The sequence below is a fragment of the Gymnoscopelus braueri genome (assembly GCF_963280865.1).
Source record: "Gymnoscopelus braueri genome assembly, chromosome: 4".
Classification (NCBI taxonomy): Eukaryota; Metazoa; Chordata; class Actinopteri; order Myctophiformes; family Myctophidae; genus Gymnoscopelus; species Gymnoscopelus braueri.
The window spans coordinates 55,351,147-55,367,085 of record NC_137605.1 but is presented as its reverse complement, the minus strand read 5'-3'; the positions used below and the strand labels follow the sequence as shown (position 1 = coordinate 55,367,085).

The window sequence follows — 15,939 nt, the reverse complement described above, 5'->3', positions numbered from 1 at the left end:
TGGGACGGGGACCATAATACAAACACTGGGGGAAACACTGGATGAAAAAGATCAAAACCAGGTTGCTTTACCTTCTTCTCTCTGCTTGACGTACTTGCGGACAGCGATGTGTTTCCTCCACGCCTGCTGGATCACTCTGGCGTACCCGTTGTACTTCCTGTCCCGCATCTCCTCCAGCAAGAACAACTACGACACAATGTAACACAAAACATAATGTACCGTAACACAATGGACCATTGGCGACGGGACGCGCGGGGGGGGGGGGGTGGCACCACGACGGGACACGGGATAACCACGTTTGCAACTACTTTCGCCTGCGCACTTTGTTTGTTTGTTTGTTTATTTGGATCCCCATTAGCTACTACCTTAGCAGCAGCTACTCTTCCTGGGGTCCACAAACCCCAAACCCCACTTCACCGGGTATGGACTAGTTTAGTCTTAGTTTTAGTCATCATAGCTTAGTTTTTAATTCGTTTTTATTTCGTTTTCGTCAGTGAAAAAAGGTAGTCGCTGAACATTTTTCATCATAGTGTTACGAAATCAACACTGGCGTGCCGTGATGACTTTTGAATTGCGTCTTATGAGCGGTCGGGTTCTTCTGAAGCCGAGCCTGCTCGCACATCCTGGCTACTAACACTGTGACGTCCTCTGGTAAGGGATCCAACTTCTCAAACTTTTTCATGTCAACGACCCCCAAAATGATATGTATTTGGAATGCGGACCCCCATCTCAAAAATATTTTGTGCCAGGGATTTTTCAAAAATAGCATCTCTACAAGCTCATAGTGCGGCACTCTGTGCCGCGCTATGAGCTTGTAGAGCTGCTATTTTTGAAGAGACAAAGTATAAAATATGGTTAAAGTGGTTAAAATTATTGTGGCGCCATCTTAACTCATTTAGCTGGGTACCTCCTGGTACCCCCGCCAAGGACCCCTGGGGGTCCCCGGACCCCACTTTGAGAACCAATGATCATCTATACAACACAATGTAAATGTATCACAAGGCAAGACGGGAAAAAAACACTGTAGTATGAGTGCATGCGTGAACATACCGACTCTGGAGCTTTGATGAAGATCTTGCTGCGTCCCAGCTGGTACTGGTCTGAGTCCATGTTCACAGAGCGGAGGATGTGAACGACCCCCTGACGCTCCTCGCCCTGCCAGCGAGGCCACGTCTCCCTGGTCAGGATGGCATACCTACACACATGCGCACACACACACACACACACACGTTAACGTTTCTGCCGTTTTGATACGTTTTCCCCTGGTCTGATCGTTCATAATCCTGATCGTCCGGGTGTAAATAGGCCTGTCACGAAAGAAAAGGGATGTTAGGGTTCAAGTGGTTATGGTAAAAAAGAAAAATCCTATCACACAAAGATTTGGCGGACCCCCTGTAGTATCTCTGAGGACCCCCTGTTGAAGACCTCTGGTCTAATCGCAATTATTTTAGATAATCGTAATTATTTTTACATAATCGTCATAATCGTTTCCATGTTCAAAAATTTTCACACATTTTCAAAAAAAAAAAAAAGGCAGAAATAGCAGATCTACAAGCTTACACAACACGTCACGATCAGCTATTTCTGCATGTATAAAATTATTAAATATGTCAATAATTCCTTTGAATATTTCAGTTATTGGCCATATCTGCCCCGTGCAATTTTTGATTACGAAGACCTAAAAGGCTTCATATGTTCCAATGTTCAATGGCCAAACACACAATTAAGTCATTAATCGCAATTATTTAAGTGACAATTAATCGTCAACTTAAATTTGGAATCGTGACAGACCTAGGTGTAAATAGGTATTTAGCAGCCTATACTTGCCAGTGGCCTTTTGGCTACAGAGACACTTGCCATGTGGCAACTCTCTGAAACAGTCCATGGTTGGGCTGAGTACGATCGTACGTTCATCGCGTCGCATACAGGCAGTGGTGTAAAGTACATTTACTCAAGTACTGTACTTAAGTACAATTTTGACGTTGTTTTACTTTACTGGAGTATTTCCAGTTTCCAGTATTGTTGAACCTTATGTTGTGTAACTTGCAACAGTGTTTCCGTCTTGAACAGCCAGAGAAAGAAACGCCCCTCTGGTAACAATAAAGGTCTAATCTAATCTGTTTTAATCTAATCTAAAGCCTTAAAGTGTGTTAAGTGTCTCCTGGTATTAGGACACAGAGCAGTGGGTTCTCAAACTTTTCTGGATCAGGGCTAGGGGGTGGGACGATATGGGTATCTCACGATACGATATCTGTGGCAATATTAGGCCCTCGATAACAATAAAATCATGATATTCGATATATTGCAAGACATTTCAGCAACGATATATTACGATAGTCCTTGTATTCAATTCATAAACACATAAAATAGCACCAAACTGTTCAAAATCATCACACAAATACAGAAAAAAAACAACACTATATGTACAGAGTAAAGAAATATATATCGCAATATCGATATATTGTCCCACCCCAATCAGGGCCCACTTTGAGAAGCGCTCCTGGCCCACCCTCCTGACCACTGAACACGGCAGCCGTTCAGCTGCAAATCTTTGAATATGTAAACATTTGTAAAACATTTTGTTCCAGGGACCCCCCAGAAGCAAAGATTTGAGTTACAAATGTTCGCTTTAAAAATATATATATTCAAAGATTTGCACAAAAAGTTCGAGATCTTTCAAAAATAGCAGATTTACAGTACCAGCTCATAGCGCGGCACTTTGTGCCGCGCTATGAGCTTGTAGATCTGCTATTTTTGAATGGCCAAAGAAATCTGAAATGACAGAGATACGTTCCCGAATTGAATGGATTAATGATCAATCAATCGCTTGGATCAAAAGAACTAACATAATATACAGTTTATGTACTACATAAGTTCCTATTTCAAGGTTTTAAAGATAAAATACAATTTTATTCATTACATTTGAAAAATATTAACGTTATACTATCATTCAAATCGTAATGTTTCGCCAATTATTTGACATATTGACATAAGAGTGTGACTATGGCGAAAGGGCCTCTCTGTGTGGAGTTTTCATGTTCTCCCCGTGTCTCCTAGGGTAGTTAATACCCTCACAAAAACATGTAGTAATCCTGGTCGCTATACCTCCTCCCCCATGACAGCCGGGGCGCCTGATGGAGGGGAAAGGAACTGGTTGGAATAACGTGTTCCACGCACTACGTCCTACCGGGGAAACTCCCCCCCTGTCAGGTGATAAGAATGTCATTTGGCTCTCATGCATTAAAGGAGGCATGAGCTCGGCCCTGGGCTCCCTAGGCTGGCGGGGAGAGTGTAGCGCCCAGGATCACTTAGAAAATTGGCATCGGGTGAAAAAGGGTTACAAAATCGTGGGATAAAAAAAAAAGAAAAAAAAAGAGTGTGACTTTGTTGTCCTGACCTTTGCAGGAACTTGCTGAAGACCCTCCTGAAGGCGTAGCCTGCCCTGCGGACCCTGATGTTCTCCCTCAGGCCCAGGTACTCCACCTGGTGCTTTACCCGGGAGTCCTCCCAGTCGCGGGCGCGCTTGGTCTCGTTGGGCTTGATGCAGCGGATGTAGTGCGGGGTGCAGCGCATCAGGGTCTGCACCAGGTTGTTGGCTTGTTTCTGCACGCACGCGCACACACACACCACACATACAAAATGCACGCACCACACACACACACGACAAGCTTGTTAACCCATTAAAACCCGGGTCTTCAGATGCAGTTAACCTGATTAAGACGTGAGATACGATTCTACAAATGTCTTCTAAATCATAACAGTTTTATGAGACACTTATGTTGCTATAATATCAGTGGTGCTCAAACTTTTTCATGTCAAGGACCACGCAAAATTATATGTATTTTATTTGGCCACGGACCCCCATCTCAATATATTTTGTTCCAGGGACCCCCAGAAGCAAAGATTTGAGTAAAAGAAAATTTCTTAAAAAAATATATACTGTATATATTCAAAGATTTGTACAAATTTTGAGAGATGAGGGTCGGCGGCCAAATACATTTTGGGGGTCCTTGACATGAAAAAGTTTGAGAACCACTGATTATAGCAACATGAGTTTTTCAGAAAACTGTTAGGATTTAGAAGACATTTGTAGAATCCCCCAGAAGCAAAGATTTGAGTTTTTAAAAAATCGCTTTAAAAAATAATGATATATATTCAAAGATTTGCATACATTTTCACGATAAAAAAAAAAATCAGATCTACAAGCTCATAGCGCGGCACTTGTATATCTGCTATTTTTGAATAGCCAAAGTATAAAATAATGGTTTAAGAGGTTACACAGATGCGTTCCCGGTATTAATGGGTTAAAAAAAGTTGTAATGGGAATAACAACGTTTCGGTCTGTTATCAGGTTATCTTTTAGGAATACTTTGGCTATTCAAAAATAGCAGATATACAAGCTCATAGCGCGGCACGAAGTGACGCGCTATGAGCTTGTAGATCTGCTATTTTTTTGTAGAGCTTGTAGATCTGCTATTTTGGAAAAAATCGTTAAAATGTGTGCAAATCTTTGAATATCTAAAAACATTTAAAGCGAACATTTTTTACTCAAATCTTTGCTTTTGGTGGTCCCTGGAACAAAATATTTGAGATGGGGGTCCGAAGCCAAATACATATCATTTTGGGGGTCCTTGACATGAAAAAGTTTGGGAACCACTGACATAGAAACATACATTTTTCAGAAAACTGTTTTGGTTTGGATTTAGAAGACATTTTGTAGAATCGGCCTCAGGTCTTAATGGGTTACCCGCTATTTTGGGCAGGTCATTGTAGGTGACATTTTGATTGCCAAAAAAAGATCACGCTAAAATAGCAGATCTACAAGCTTGTAGACATGAAATGGTATTAATTTCCGCATCATCAAGTATTTCCTAGTGAAACAGGAGCTGTGCGCTTCTCAGCCAATCACAGCCATGTGGTCGCGGGGTTAACTTGGACCACATTTTGCAACCTCCAGAAATAAATATTTGTCAGAAAACGTTTCTGTTACCCAGATATGAGCACTCTTCCTGGGCATGGAAGCTACCATGGCATGTGAGGAAGAATTATACATTACACCATATCGTTATTATGGTTGTTTATATCTAAAAGTTATATTTTACAATCACTTATGTGACATATTTTGGTAGCCTGTAGGAGCCAAAGATGTCTCCGCTAGGCCTGATGGCTATTGTTTTCGTTACAGCCTATCTGTTATGGTTCAGCTTGTCCCTGCAGCAGCTAGCATAACTATGGTCTGAGCCCTGTGCTCCAGGCAGAACTACCATACCACGGAATTGTGTCAGACTACGTGTCTAACGTACTTCTCCCCATGATATCATGTCAATTAAAGCATAACCATCACCACCTAGAATATCGTCTCGACTCCTATTGCCTCATCAATTACCGATTGATCCAGAATTCCACAACACATGCCTGGAGGTCACCTCGCAGTAACAAGTATCAAACAAGGCGGTGCTGGATCCAGGTTTATGTTTCATATTCATATTTCTGGCCTAACATGTTTTCAGAAACATATTTTAGTGAAGCTACTGTTTAGCTTTAAAATGAGATAATTCATAACACTTTAGATTATAGATTACATATTGTAAGATTTAACTTTTCATAAAAATACAGCAATTTTTGGGGGCATTGTTAATGCTCTAGTGTAGAGTCTAAAAGCTTGAAATATATACAGTATCTCTCATTTCAGCTCATCTTTAAGTGGTTAATGCCTTGCTCTACATACATACAGTACAGGGACTGGAACCCCCAACCCTGGCAGCGTTAGTGCCTTGCTTAGTGTGTCCTCTGACCTTGATCTTACTGCTGGCGGTGGAGGGTCTGCCTCTCTTCTCAGCCTCCAGGTTCTCAGGAAACAGGTCTCTGATGAAGGGACTGTCGAAAGGAGACATTAGTTATGAACATAGTAGGGGAGCAACAGTCAAAAACACATAAAATTGCAGATCTATAAGCTCACAAGGCATCATAACACGCCAAATTGTGAGCTTGTAGATGGGTTATTTTCAGAACTTTTGCTTGACAGCGTTGAAACTAAGAAGTATAAAATAATAACAGTAAGTATTTAATCGGTCTAATCAATTTAGTTGATTATAAAAAATCTGTTTGTTTTTTTGCATCGATTCGTTAACACAAAGCCTATCCAACAATTTGATCAATCCAAAAAGTAATCGATAGACTAATCGCTAAGAAGATAGCCGATAGGTGCTGCTCTAGAACTAAGGAGTCCATTCCATGCCTCCATATTCCAGTTCAGTACTTACAACTCACTGCTCTGCATCAGCTCAATGATGTCATTGAAGAGCACGTCTCTGTTTTTTTCACAGAAGCCGCTGACATCATACGACACCTGACAAGACAGAGTTCAATAATGTTCATTAAGACTTTATCCAAATCACTTTGTCTCATGGAGAATTCATTTCTCCAACTCACTCACACACACACACACACACACACACACACTTGTAGATTGGATCATTTTAAAATGGATTAATTGACTACATATTTGAGCACCACCTCGTTTATAATCCTGTGGATCATACTGTACATTTTATTATGGGACATTCTGTCCACCACTCTAGGCACTTTATTAGAGCCACTTGAGGCTAAAATTATGAGCAGGGAGATGTGTTCTGGGGTGGAGTTTAACTCTATAAACGCCATTGACTCGAAAACGCGTCAATTACTACTTAATCCACCCACGCCATTGACGCGTTTGACGCGTTGGATTTGCGTTCATTGTTTAATCTCTGATCGCGCTATGCTGCTTAAAATTCAATGTTATTCTCGAGTTCCACTTACTTCACCCATATCTGCATCCGGTTCCATGACCTGGGTTCCGTTTCCGGTTTTTGATTATTTTCCCCCGGTCATTTTCGTCCAAAATAGGTAAACAAACGGTTTTTCACACGGTATAACGGACAAACGGACAGCTTCTCTTCTATAATCTATGGTCTGGGTGACGATCAGTCATCGCCGTCGTGTATCACATCGTAATTTTGACGATCAAAACAATCTGGGAGGACGTCACATCCGTTTTCATGTTTTTCCCTGTCTAATCGCTCAAGAAGGGTAACAGTGACACAAGGAGCTGATCAAGCTATCATGTGCTGCTCTCTAGTGGCGGATTTGTGCTGCGTCTTTAAAAAACAGTCTGATCAATTATTTTCATGAAAATTTTCAAAATATAAAAATAAAAAAAACACAAATTGCTGGCAATGGGGGAGTACTTTATGAAAATACTCTGGCAGTCAAAGTAAGGATCAACCTAACTCATTTATATTGTGAGGTCCGTAGCTTCTTTTAAAGGATCTTATAGGAACGCTAGTGTACCAGGGTGTGCAGGTGTAATCAAAATGACATGAAGCGCGTGCTCATGTGTGTGCGTGCTCATGTGTGTGCGTGCGTGCGTGCGTGCGTGCGTGCGTGCGTGCGTATACCTTCCCAGCATAGTGGTGGATGATGAATCCTTTGTTCCAGCTGTTGAAGTGTTCATGGGAGCTGATCTGACTCTGCAGCTTCTGTATCAGAGTCTGGTCTGCACCTTCCCCTTTAGCGTGCATGGTCGCACACACATCATCTAGTATACTCATCACACCTATGGGGTTCTGACACACACACACACACACACACACACACACACACACACACACACACACACACGTAATAACACAAGCAATAAAAAAATCACACCCTGTGTGAAGTGGGCGGTGTCTTCCTAGCTAACCACAATACTGAATGGAGTCAACCAATATATATGCTTTGATCTGAAAGAGCCACTTAGTGTCAGCATGTGTCTTGCTAGCTAATCACAATACTGAATGGAGTCGATCAATCATGTACAAAAGATAAATACATTTATCTTTTGTAAAACACACTTTATGATGGACAAAACCATAACTTAAAAAAAACAATATTTTGGTTTTTTTTAAGTTATGGTTGCTTATATAGGGCTATGCACATGTGTCATGTGACACTGGCCAATCACATAGGGCTATGCACATGTGTCATGTGACACTGGCCAATCACAGTCCTGAATAGATTGTGATTGGCCAATCACAGCGCAGGATAATTGTACAAACTTTTAGGGCCGGTTTCACTGCCCAAGATATTTGTACATTTTTCCAAATCTCACTTATAGGGGCGGTTTCACCGCCCAAAAATGGTGTGAGCAAAAAAGATCAGTATTCTATATAGTCCGTGAGCCAGGACCCCAAAAATGGGGTCATCATTACCATCTGGGGGGATTAATTCTCATAGTGATTTTTGGGTAGGTATACACCCCTAGAGCTAGGAAAAATGTGATAGCCTTGCATCGGTGGTAGCTATCTGTGTGTTATCACTCCTTTTATAACCACAAGCCAAAACACAGTTTTCAAAATCCGAATGAAGCATTCTACTTCAAACTGATGGTTCTCTCTTATTATTGACCCTCTCTCTCTCTGAAAAATGGTTGGGATAAAGCTCAGACTATATATTGTCCAGAAAGGTTGTTAAAATTTGCATATCTAGAATATTTTTCTATTACAGGCAGTGACAACATAGTGACTATATGTGACATAAGATGTACTTTGGTTTTAATGAAAGATGGAACACAAAGGGTTCCTTTGTAAATTACCTATAGATTTAAAACCATGTTTACATACATAGATTCTAAGGAAATGTATTATGAAATTCAATAAACAGAATATAGTGCAATGGGTAAGAAAATATCCAAAATGGCCACTAAACACACGCCTGGCAATTTTTTACTTTTAATCCGCTTGTCTTAGAATACCTCTGTTTAATACCTCTTTTATAGGGTTTTCATATGTAGAATCCATTCCTGATGTTATTTTTTTAATATCAGGTCAATCATGTCAAAGGTCAGGTCAAGGTTAAAATTGACCTCTGGGAGAACAACAAATGGAAACAACTTGATGAACATTCATGGTTCACTATTCATGATTTTGTTTTTGAAAAGTGTCATTAACATGTCACAAGAACTGGTATTCATAATAACATGAATGTAAAATGATATAATCTAATGTCAAATATGTATCTTTTGCAACTACATCTGTATTCTCCAACCCACATCCTGTTCTACCTCATCCTTACAAGTATCCTCCTTATTAACATCACTCCTCATGTCATCTGTAGCTTGAACATATCATCAGTAACCATCTTCACCAGAGCAGTTACAGTACATCAGTGATGTACTTCTCACTCTCTGTGCCCTAAATTGATATTGCACCATGTCACATAGCTCTGACGGTGGGGTCACCCTTAGCAATGACAGGAACAAGAATATCCTAGATCTCCTATCCAAATTTTGTGACATCAAACGACTTGTCAGGTGGGGCTTGGTGGTCTGCCACTTTCCACAACATCACTTGTAAATAAATGAGCCCACATGTGGTGCAACAGGTTGGTCGGTGTTGGAGGAAGGGCCATTGACTTGTGGCACCCACCTCACCCAGCACATCAGGGTAGCCTGGGAAGTTCCCTGCCAGCAAAGTGTAGTGTGCTCTGATCTTGCCTTTGTCATACATATAAGACTGTCCCATCCCAATGCTCCATCTATACTTTACACTGTAGGTCCACCTGATACACCCCAATACACAGCATACAACAGGACAAGAACATCAGTGTAATCACTGAGCATGTGTATCACACCCTTTCCAGAGATGGCTGCATCAGGGATATAGGAACTCATGGTGATGTATGCCTCATCATGACTAAATGCAGTATCTATCGTCAGCACTGAAGGTGTACAACATGCTCAACGGCTTCTGCTTAATGTTCTTACTCTTCATGATGACATCTCATGTGGGTAAAGGACATTACTATTCACAACAGCATGGGGGCAAATTAGCCAAGGATGGGATTGAAGAGATGATCTTTCTGTGTGTGAGGAATCCTACAGCCCAATATTTTATGACCAAGACACACCAGTGCTTCAACTCTCCCTCTGTTTCTGCACATTTTGGGGAAGGCTTCAGTCCACTCCACTCACATGCATCATGACAGCATCTTTCCTGATCGTTATGGCAGTCTGCTCCCCAGACTGGTCAGCAGAGACAGTGATCCAGAATCCATCATGGTGCCGACAGACAAGGTCTAGCTTAGCCTCTATGCTATGGCATGGAGCACATGCATCTTCAGCAGGCACTGGGTTAGATATCAAGCACACTGCACATGGCCAGCATGGAAGAAGTGCTTCAGTCATGTGCTTCATGAGAGAAATGGTGAAGTTAATGTCAATGTGTCTTCCTGCGCATTCAAACTGGTGGATGTGAAGTGTAGGAAGAAGTTGTCTACCCACTGTCAGCCAGTAGGATGGAGATGTGCAGTGTCCAGGTAGGCTACTGCTGTATCTGTTCAAATGTCTTTGGCCAAGTTGATAGAAACCACTTCAGAGTGCTGCTGATACACTCAGGACTGACCACTGAACTTGCCTGTCATGTTCTGCAACCACATGCATTTCCACTTCCAGTGCTGAACCTTGCATCAGTTTTGCAATGCAGCTGAAGAATGACTGTATAACATGCATCCCACCGGGATGCACAATTACATTATAGAGCTTATATACCTGCAAGGTGTCAACAAACGGCTCCATGTCAATTGTGAGGTGAATAGGGCCTGCTGTACATGTCAACCAGTGACCATATCTGCTGCCTGCTTGGACACCTGGTTGGACGATAAGGTGCGAGAGAGACCTTGACCTGACCTTTAGCACATAGGCCAAAGACTGACCAGCAAGTCAAAATATAACATTAGAAATAGATTCTACACCTATGAATGCCCCCCCCCCCCAGGTCCCCATATGAATCACGTTCACGAAGTTCAGATTCCCTCACACAACTGCAATATTTTGTTGTTTTTAACATAATTTAGTACAATGGAACATCACCATGGGATGGACACCATCTTTGATTTGGCAATAAAAAATTAACTGATGGTAATTTGACTGATTCAGCCATATTTCTTGAACCTAGTTCAAGAAATATAGACCTAGTTTTAGACACCAAAACCACCTTTCTAGGTTGAACAGTATCATAAAGCCATTTAAGCTCCTGGCAGTCATATTGGACGCCATCTTGAAAATGATGGCTTTACGAGAAATATAATTTCCTAGATTTTTTTGTATGTTCTTAAGCATGCCTAGACGTACCAGAACCAATTGAAAAACCTTTTGTATATTTTTTTGGGGGGGGTTAATAGTATGTTTTCATATATTGACCCATGTAATTTTCGCCTAGTGTTATAACATAAAATGCATGATAGCACCCATAAAGCTACCATTGGTGCAAGGCTATCACATATTTTCTAACTCTAGACATGCATACCTTGACAAAAATCACTATGAGCATTAATCCCCTCAGATGGTAATGACCAACCCCCCTGGCTCACGGACTAATATGAATTCACTTCAAAAGCTCAAGCTCTAGATCATACATGGGCAACTGGCGGCCCGGGGGCCACATGCGGCCCCCACCTTCACTTAATGCGGCCCACAGGTTAATATCAGAATACCAGGCCTGACCTCGACTAATTTTTTTATTTATTTTTTTAAGGGACAAACATTTTTATAGTTGTTTTTTGGCCAAGCCTACACCTGCAACCACACGTAACTTCCACTTTATTCTTCTTATTCCTCGTCTTTGTATTGGTATTGTTTCGCCTCAGTGCGGCTGCAGAGTTCATGTGCAACCTCTTCCAGAGAGAGATAGAGACACTAGAAACTCTGCTGGAGAAACAAAACAAACTGTGTAGACATGGCCCTTTGAAATAAAATTTATTTTGGCATAAAAAAATTAAAATGCATTAGTCGACTGCCAGTCGACTATTGGCAATTAGTCGCCAATTAGATTCGACTAAACAAATCCTTAGTCGGGGACAGGCCTACAGAATACTGATATATTATTGATTTCAGCTGTTACTATTCCGAACATGCAAACATGACCCTTTAATTACATAATAAATAAACATAAGTATAACTAAATACATTTGAAATTAAATAAAAATTTTACTTTTCAGGATTTCAATAAAAAAAATAGGACAACAAAAAAACAGGATTATACTAGCAAAAATAGCGTTTTGAGCTTGTAGATCGGCTATTTTTGCTACTTTTGTGTGATATAATGGCGAAGTACGGCATTAATTACAAAAAAAGTTAAAATACGGAGATAAAAGGTTTCTGCCCGACAGTATATGCAATGTGGCCCTCTGGAGTGAGTGTGGCAATATAGTGGCCCTCTCCATCATCAAAGTTGCATCACCCCTGCTCTAGATCTACCAATGAATCTCTGTTCTTCCTACTCTCACCTATGTCATGAAATGTGGGTCATGACCACATTAAGAACATTACTAATACAAGCAGCTGAAATGAGTTTTCTCAGGAGAGTGGTTGTCATCTCCCTTAGGGATAGTTTTCTCAGGAGAGTGGTTGTCATCTCCCTTAGGGATAGTTTTCTCAGGAGAGTGGTTGTCATCTCCCTTAGGGATCGGGGGAAAAGCTCAGTGATCCATGAGAGACTGAGTACAGCCACTGTTCCTTTGCGTAGAAAAGGAGCCAGTTGAGCTGGTACACGGGCATCCAGTATGGATGCCTCTGATTGCCGCCCTATAGGGAGGTTTTACAGGTATGTCCGGCTGGGAGGAGACCAAGGACCAGATGGGAGATTATATCTCCATGCTGGACTTATCTTATATCCTAAAGCAGTGGTTCTCAACCTTTTCAGGCCACGAACCCCCAAAATAATCATATTTGAACTAGGGGCGGATATCACTAGGTACCTGACAATTCGATTCCGATTCAGAGGGCTACGATTCGATTATATTACGATTATTGCGATTATTGCAATTCGCGATGCATTGCGATTAATTTACTTCCATTATCTTTTATTGATAATAAAAACTACTGGAGGAGATGTGTCACTGTCAACTGGAGGGTTACATTTGCCAACATCAACAATTGCAGTCCTTTTTCGTAAAATAATACTGACTTATAACAAAGGCTTCTCAATATTCTGATAACCAACCAAAATCTGGCTGCTGCTTTGTGCAATTAGCATTATGATGACAAAAATATACATGATGATACTAATAATAAAATTAAAATAATAATATATAAAAACATTTGACATTTGTGAATCGATTCATAATCGTCCATGTTAGAATTGTGATTAATCTAAGAATCGATTTTAATTTCCACCCCTAATTAGAACTGGGGACCCCCAACCCTGATAAGCACAAGAAGGTAGGAGTTGAGGCATTACATTTCGTTTGACTCGGTTCCACAGAAAAATTTTGTGAAAATAGCAGATTTACAACCTCAGAACGCCTCGCAATGCATGGTTGGGATTTGTACTAAATTAGACTAATCAGAGTGTCTTCTCCCCTTCTCTAATTAAAAGCGAGGTGCGCGTGAGCTTACGCTAGGCGCATTGCTATTTAAATAACTCATTGGAGGAGATGCGCACAATTTCCTGCTGTGGGAAAGTTAGTGACCATTAAGCAGCATTAATGTAATATATAATGATTTAAGGGGACGGGGGAAACTGGCATTTTGGGCATGCAAAGAATCACACCTTATCCTCCAGCAATGTTTGCTGGAGGATGTCCAAGACATATGTCAAAGATATAGATATATCAACCTAACAACTTAGCGCTTTTCAATAGCAGGGAAATACACTAGACTTTAGACCAGGTTAGAGTGATTGGTCAAAGCAATAGTCACGTTTTGACTATTATTTAAGAGTGTAAGATAGCATTGAATCTATTCCATGAAGTTTGGTTTGTAATTAGTGACACCTGGTGACCAAAATATGTTACTGCAGCTATGTTGAACGAATGAATGAGCCAGAAGAACTCATCTTGTTGCGATGCGTTCTGAGCTTGTAGATCTGCAAATTTTGGTGAAGAGATCTGGGGCCCTATCTCGCGCCGCCATACCGCTTATGAAGGCTGGAGGAGCCACGAATCAAACCAGGAACCTTCTGATTCCCAGAAGGAAGCTCTACCTGCTGCCCTACTGCCACTGTAATTGGCTGATTTATTCTAACGAGGGACAAGGAACTGACCAACCAGAAGCACTCACCAATTTGGACTCGATGAGGTCACACACCACCTTGTTATTGAAATAGTCGATGGTCGTCCATTTGATTCCTTCACTTACGTACTCCTCCTACTCACACAACACACACACACACACACACACACACACACACACACACACACACACACACACACACACACACACACACACACACACACACACACACACACACACACACACACACACACACACACACACACACACACACACACACACACACACACATTACAACGTACATTCAAACACTTTAACCATACGAACACTAGCATCACTATTCTGGGACGACCATTTGGCAAAAATAAGCTGATCCACAAGGATCAGCTATTTCCGTCAAATACATTTGGTGTAGAGGGAAAATAGGCGCGGGCCTACCACACGTATTGAACTAAGTATAGTGTTCAATAACACATACACACAAAATAAATCACATTAATCCCCACACAGCAGATGATGGTTACCTGTTCTGCTTTCAGCGTCAGTTCAATGAAGATCTGCTGCAGTTTCTCGTTGACAAAGTTGATGCAGAACTGTTCAAAACCGTTTTTCTGCCAGACAGACAGACAGACAGTTAGTCATGCAGTTCTGTTCAGTCCAGGCCTTGCTTGCTGAACAAATGAATTAGAATGAATGTTCTCTAGTTGTGGGTAGAATTCTTCTGAGCTCTGTAGCTTTGTTCGAAAATATATGTATTTCTTTAATATGTGGTTGAGAAAGCTTGGAAGTGTAAAAATATTTTGTATTGTCACACGATTTTTTAATAATAAATAAATGAATCACCTGGAAAATCTCAAAGCCGTAGATGTCCAACACGCCAATGTTAAACTCCTCCTGATCCTTCTGTATGGCCTTGTTGACAGCCTGAGACACACACACACACACAGACACACACACACACACAGACAGACACACAATCTTAATAGTACCGGTAGTCATACTTCATGTAGCACTCTAGATCAGTGATTCTCAAGAACCCCCAGTTTGGCCACGGATCCCCCAAAACTCTTTATTTCTACAATACAACCCGAAGGGGTGACACAGAACAACCCAAACAAATAACCAAATAAAAACAGGTACCTACACAACAACACAGGCAATACAAAAGGAACAAAAGGAAACGAAAAAAATAAAAATTATAATAATAAAGAAAAAGGGTGGGAGGGAGGCTATATCCATAACAATTGTCCATTTGGTTCTTGACTATCAATCATTTAGCTGGGGACCCACTGGGATCCTCCCACCCAGGACACCTGTTGGGGGACCCTGGACCCCACTTTGAGAACCCACTTCATTAGACCACGGAACCCTACACTGTAAAATACTCAGTGATAATTTGACTCTGAGAGTGTACAAAGTGGGTCCATTTGGTTCCATTTGTACACTCTCAGAGTTACAGACTTGTAAGGGTCCATTTGGTTCCTTACTATCAATCATTTAGCTGGGGACTCCCTGGAACCCCTTCAAGGACCCCTGAGGGTCCCCGGAAACCCCCGCGCTGAGAACCTGAGTATACCAGGCGGACGTGAGAACTTACGTCCACCAGGAAGTCGAACAGGCGCGAGTAGAGCGCCTTGGACAGGGCGTCTCTGGTGAAACACGCCTGCTCCGTGTTCAGGGTCACCGAGATGACCTCCGTCTTGCCGCCCCACTTGCTGTCCATCACCCTGCTGGTCAGCTTGGAGCACAGACCCTCCTGACTGATGCCCAGCAGATAGGCTGGAAACGCCAGGACTGAGGAGAGGAGAGGAGAGGAGAGGAGAGGAGAGGAGAGGAGAGGAGAGGAGAGGAGAGGAGAGGAGAGGAGAGGAGAGGAGAGGAGAGGAGAGGAGAGGAGAGGAGAGGAG

At 41.7% G+C, this 15,939-nt stretch overlaps 1 protein-coding gene across 1 annotated transcript in view; it reads right to left on the bottom strand.

Moving 5' to 3' along the window:
- Nucleotides 1-15,939, bottom strand: part of myo1eb (myosin IEb) — a 43,961-nt gene that overhangs the window by 13,372 nt on the left and 14,650 nt on the right. The window contains exons 10-19 of the mRNA XM_080425317.1: nucleotides 15,630-15,826; nucleotides 14,876-14,956; nucleotides 14,557-14,643; nucleotides 14,081-14,167; nucleotides 7,440-7,607; nucleotides 6,264-6,349; nucleotides 5,796-5,877; nucleotides 3,398-3,603; nucleotides 1,051-1,195; nucleotides 72-186 (exon numbers count right to left, since the gene is read on the bottom strand). Coding sequence (XP_080281443.1) covers nucleotides 72-186; nucleotides 1,051-1,195; nucleotides 3,398-3,603; nucleotides 5,796-5,877; nucleotides 6,264-6,349; nucleotides 7,440-7,607; nucleotides 14,081-14,167; nucleotides 14,557-14,643; nucleotides 14,876-14,956; nucleotides 15,630-15,826 — 1,254 coding nt within the window. The remainder of the gene's footprint in view (nucleotides 1-71; nucleotides 187-1,050; nucleotides 1,196-3,397; nucleotides 3,604-5,795; nucleotides 5,878-6,263; nucleotides 6,350-7,439; nucleotides 7,608-14,080; nucleotides 14,168-14,556; nucleotides 14,644-14,875; nucleotides 14,957-15,629; nucleotides 15,827-15,939) is intronic.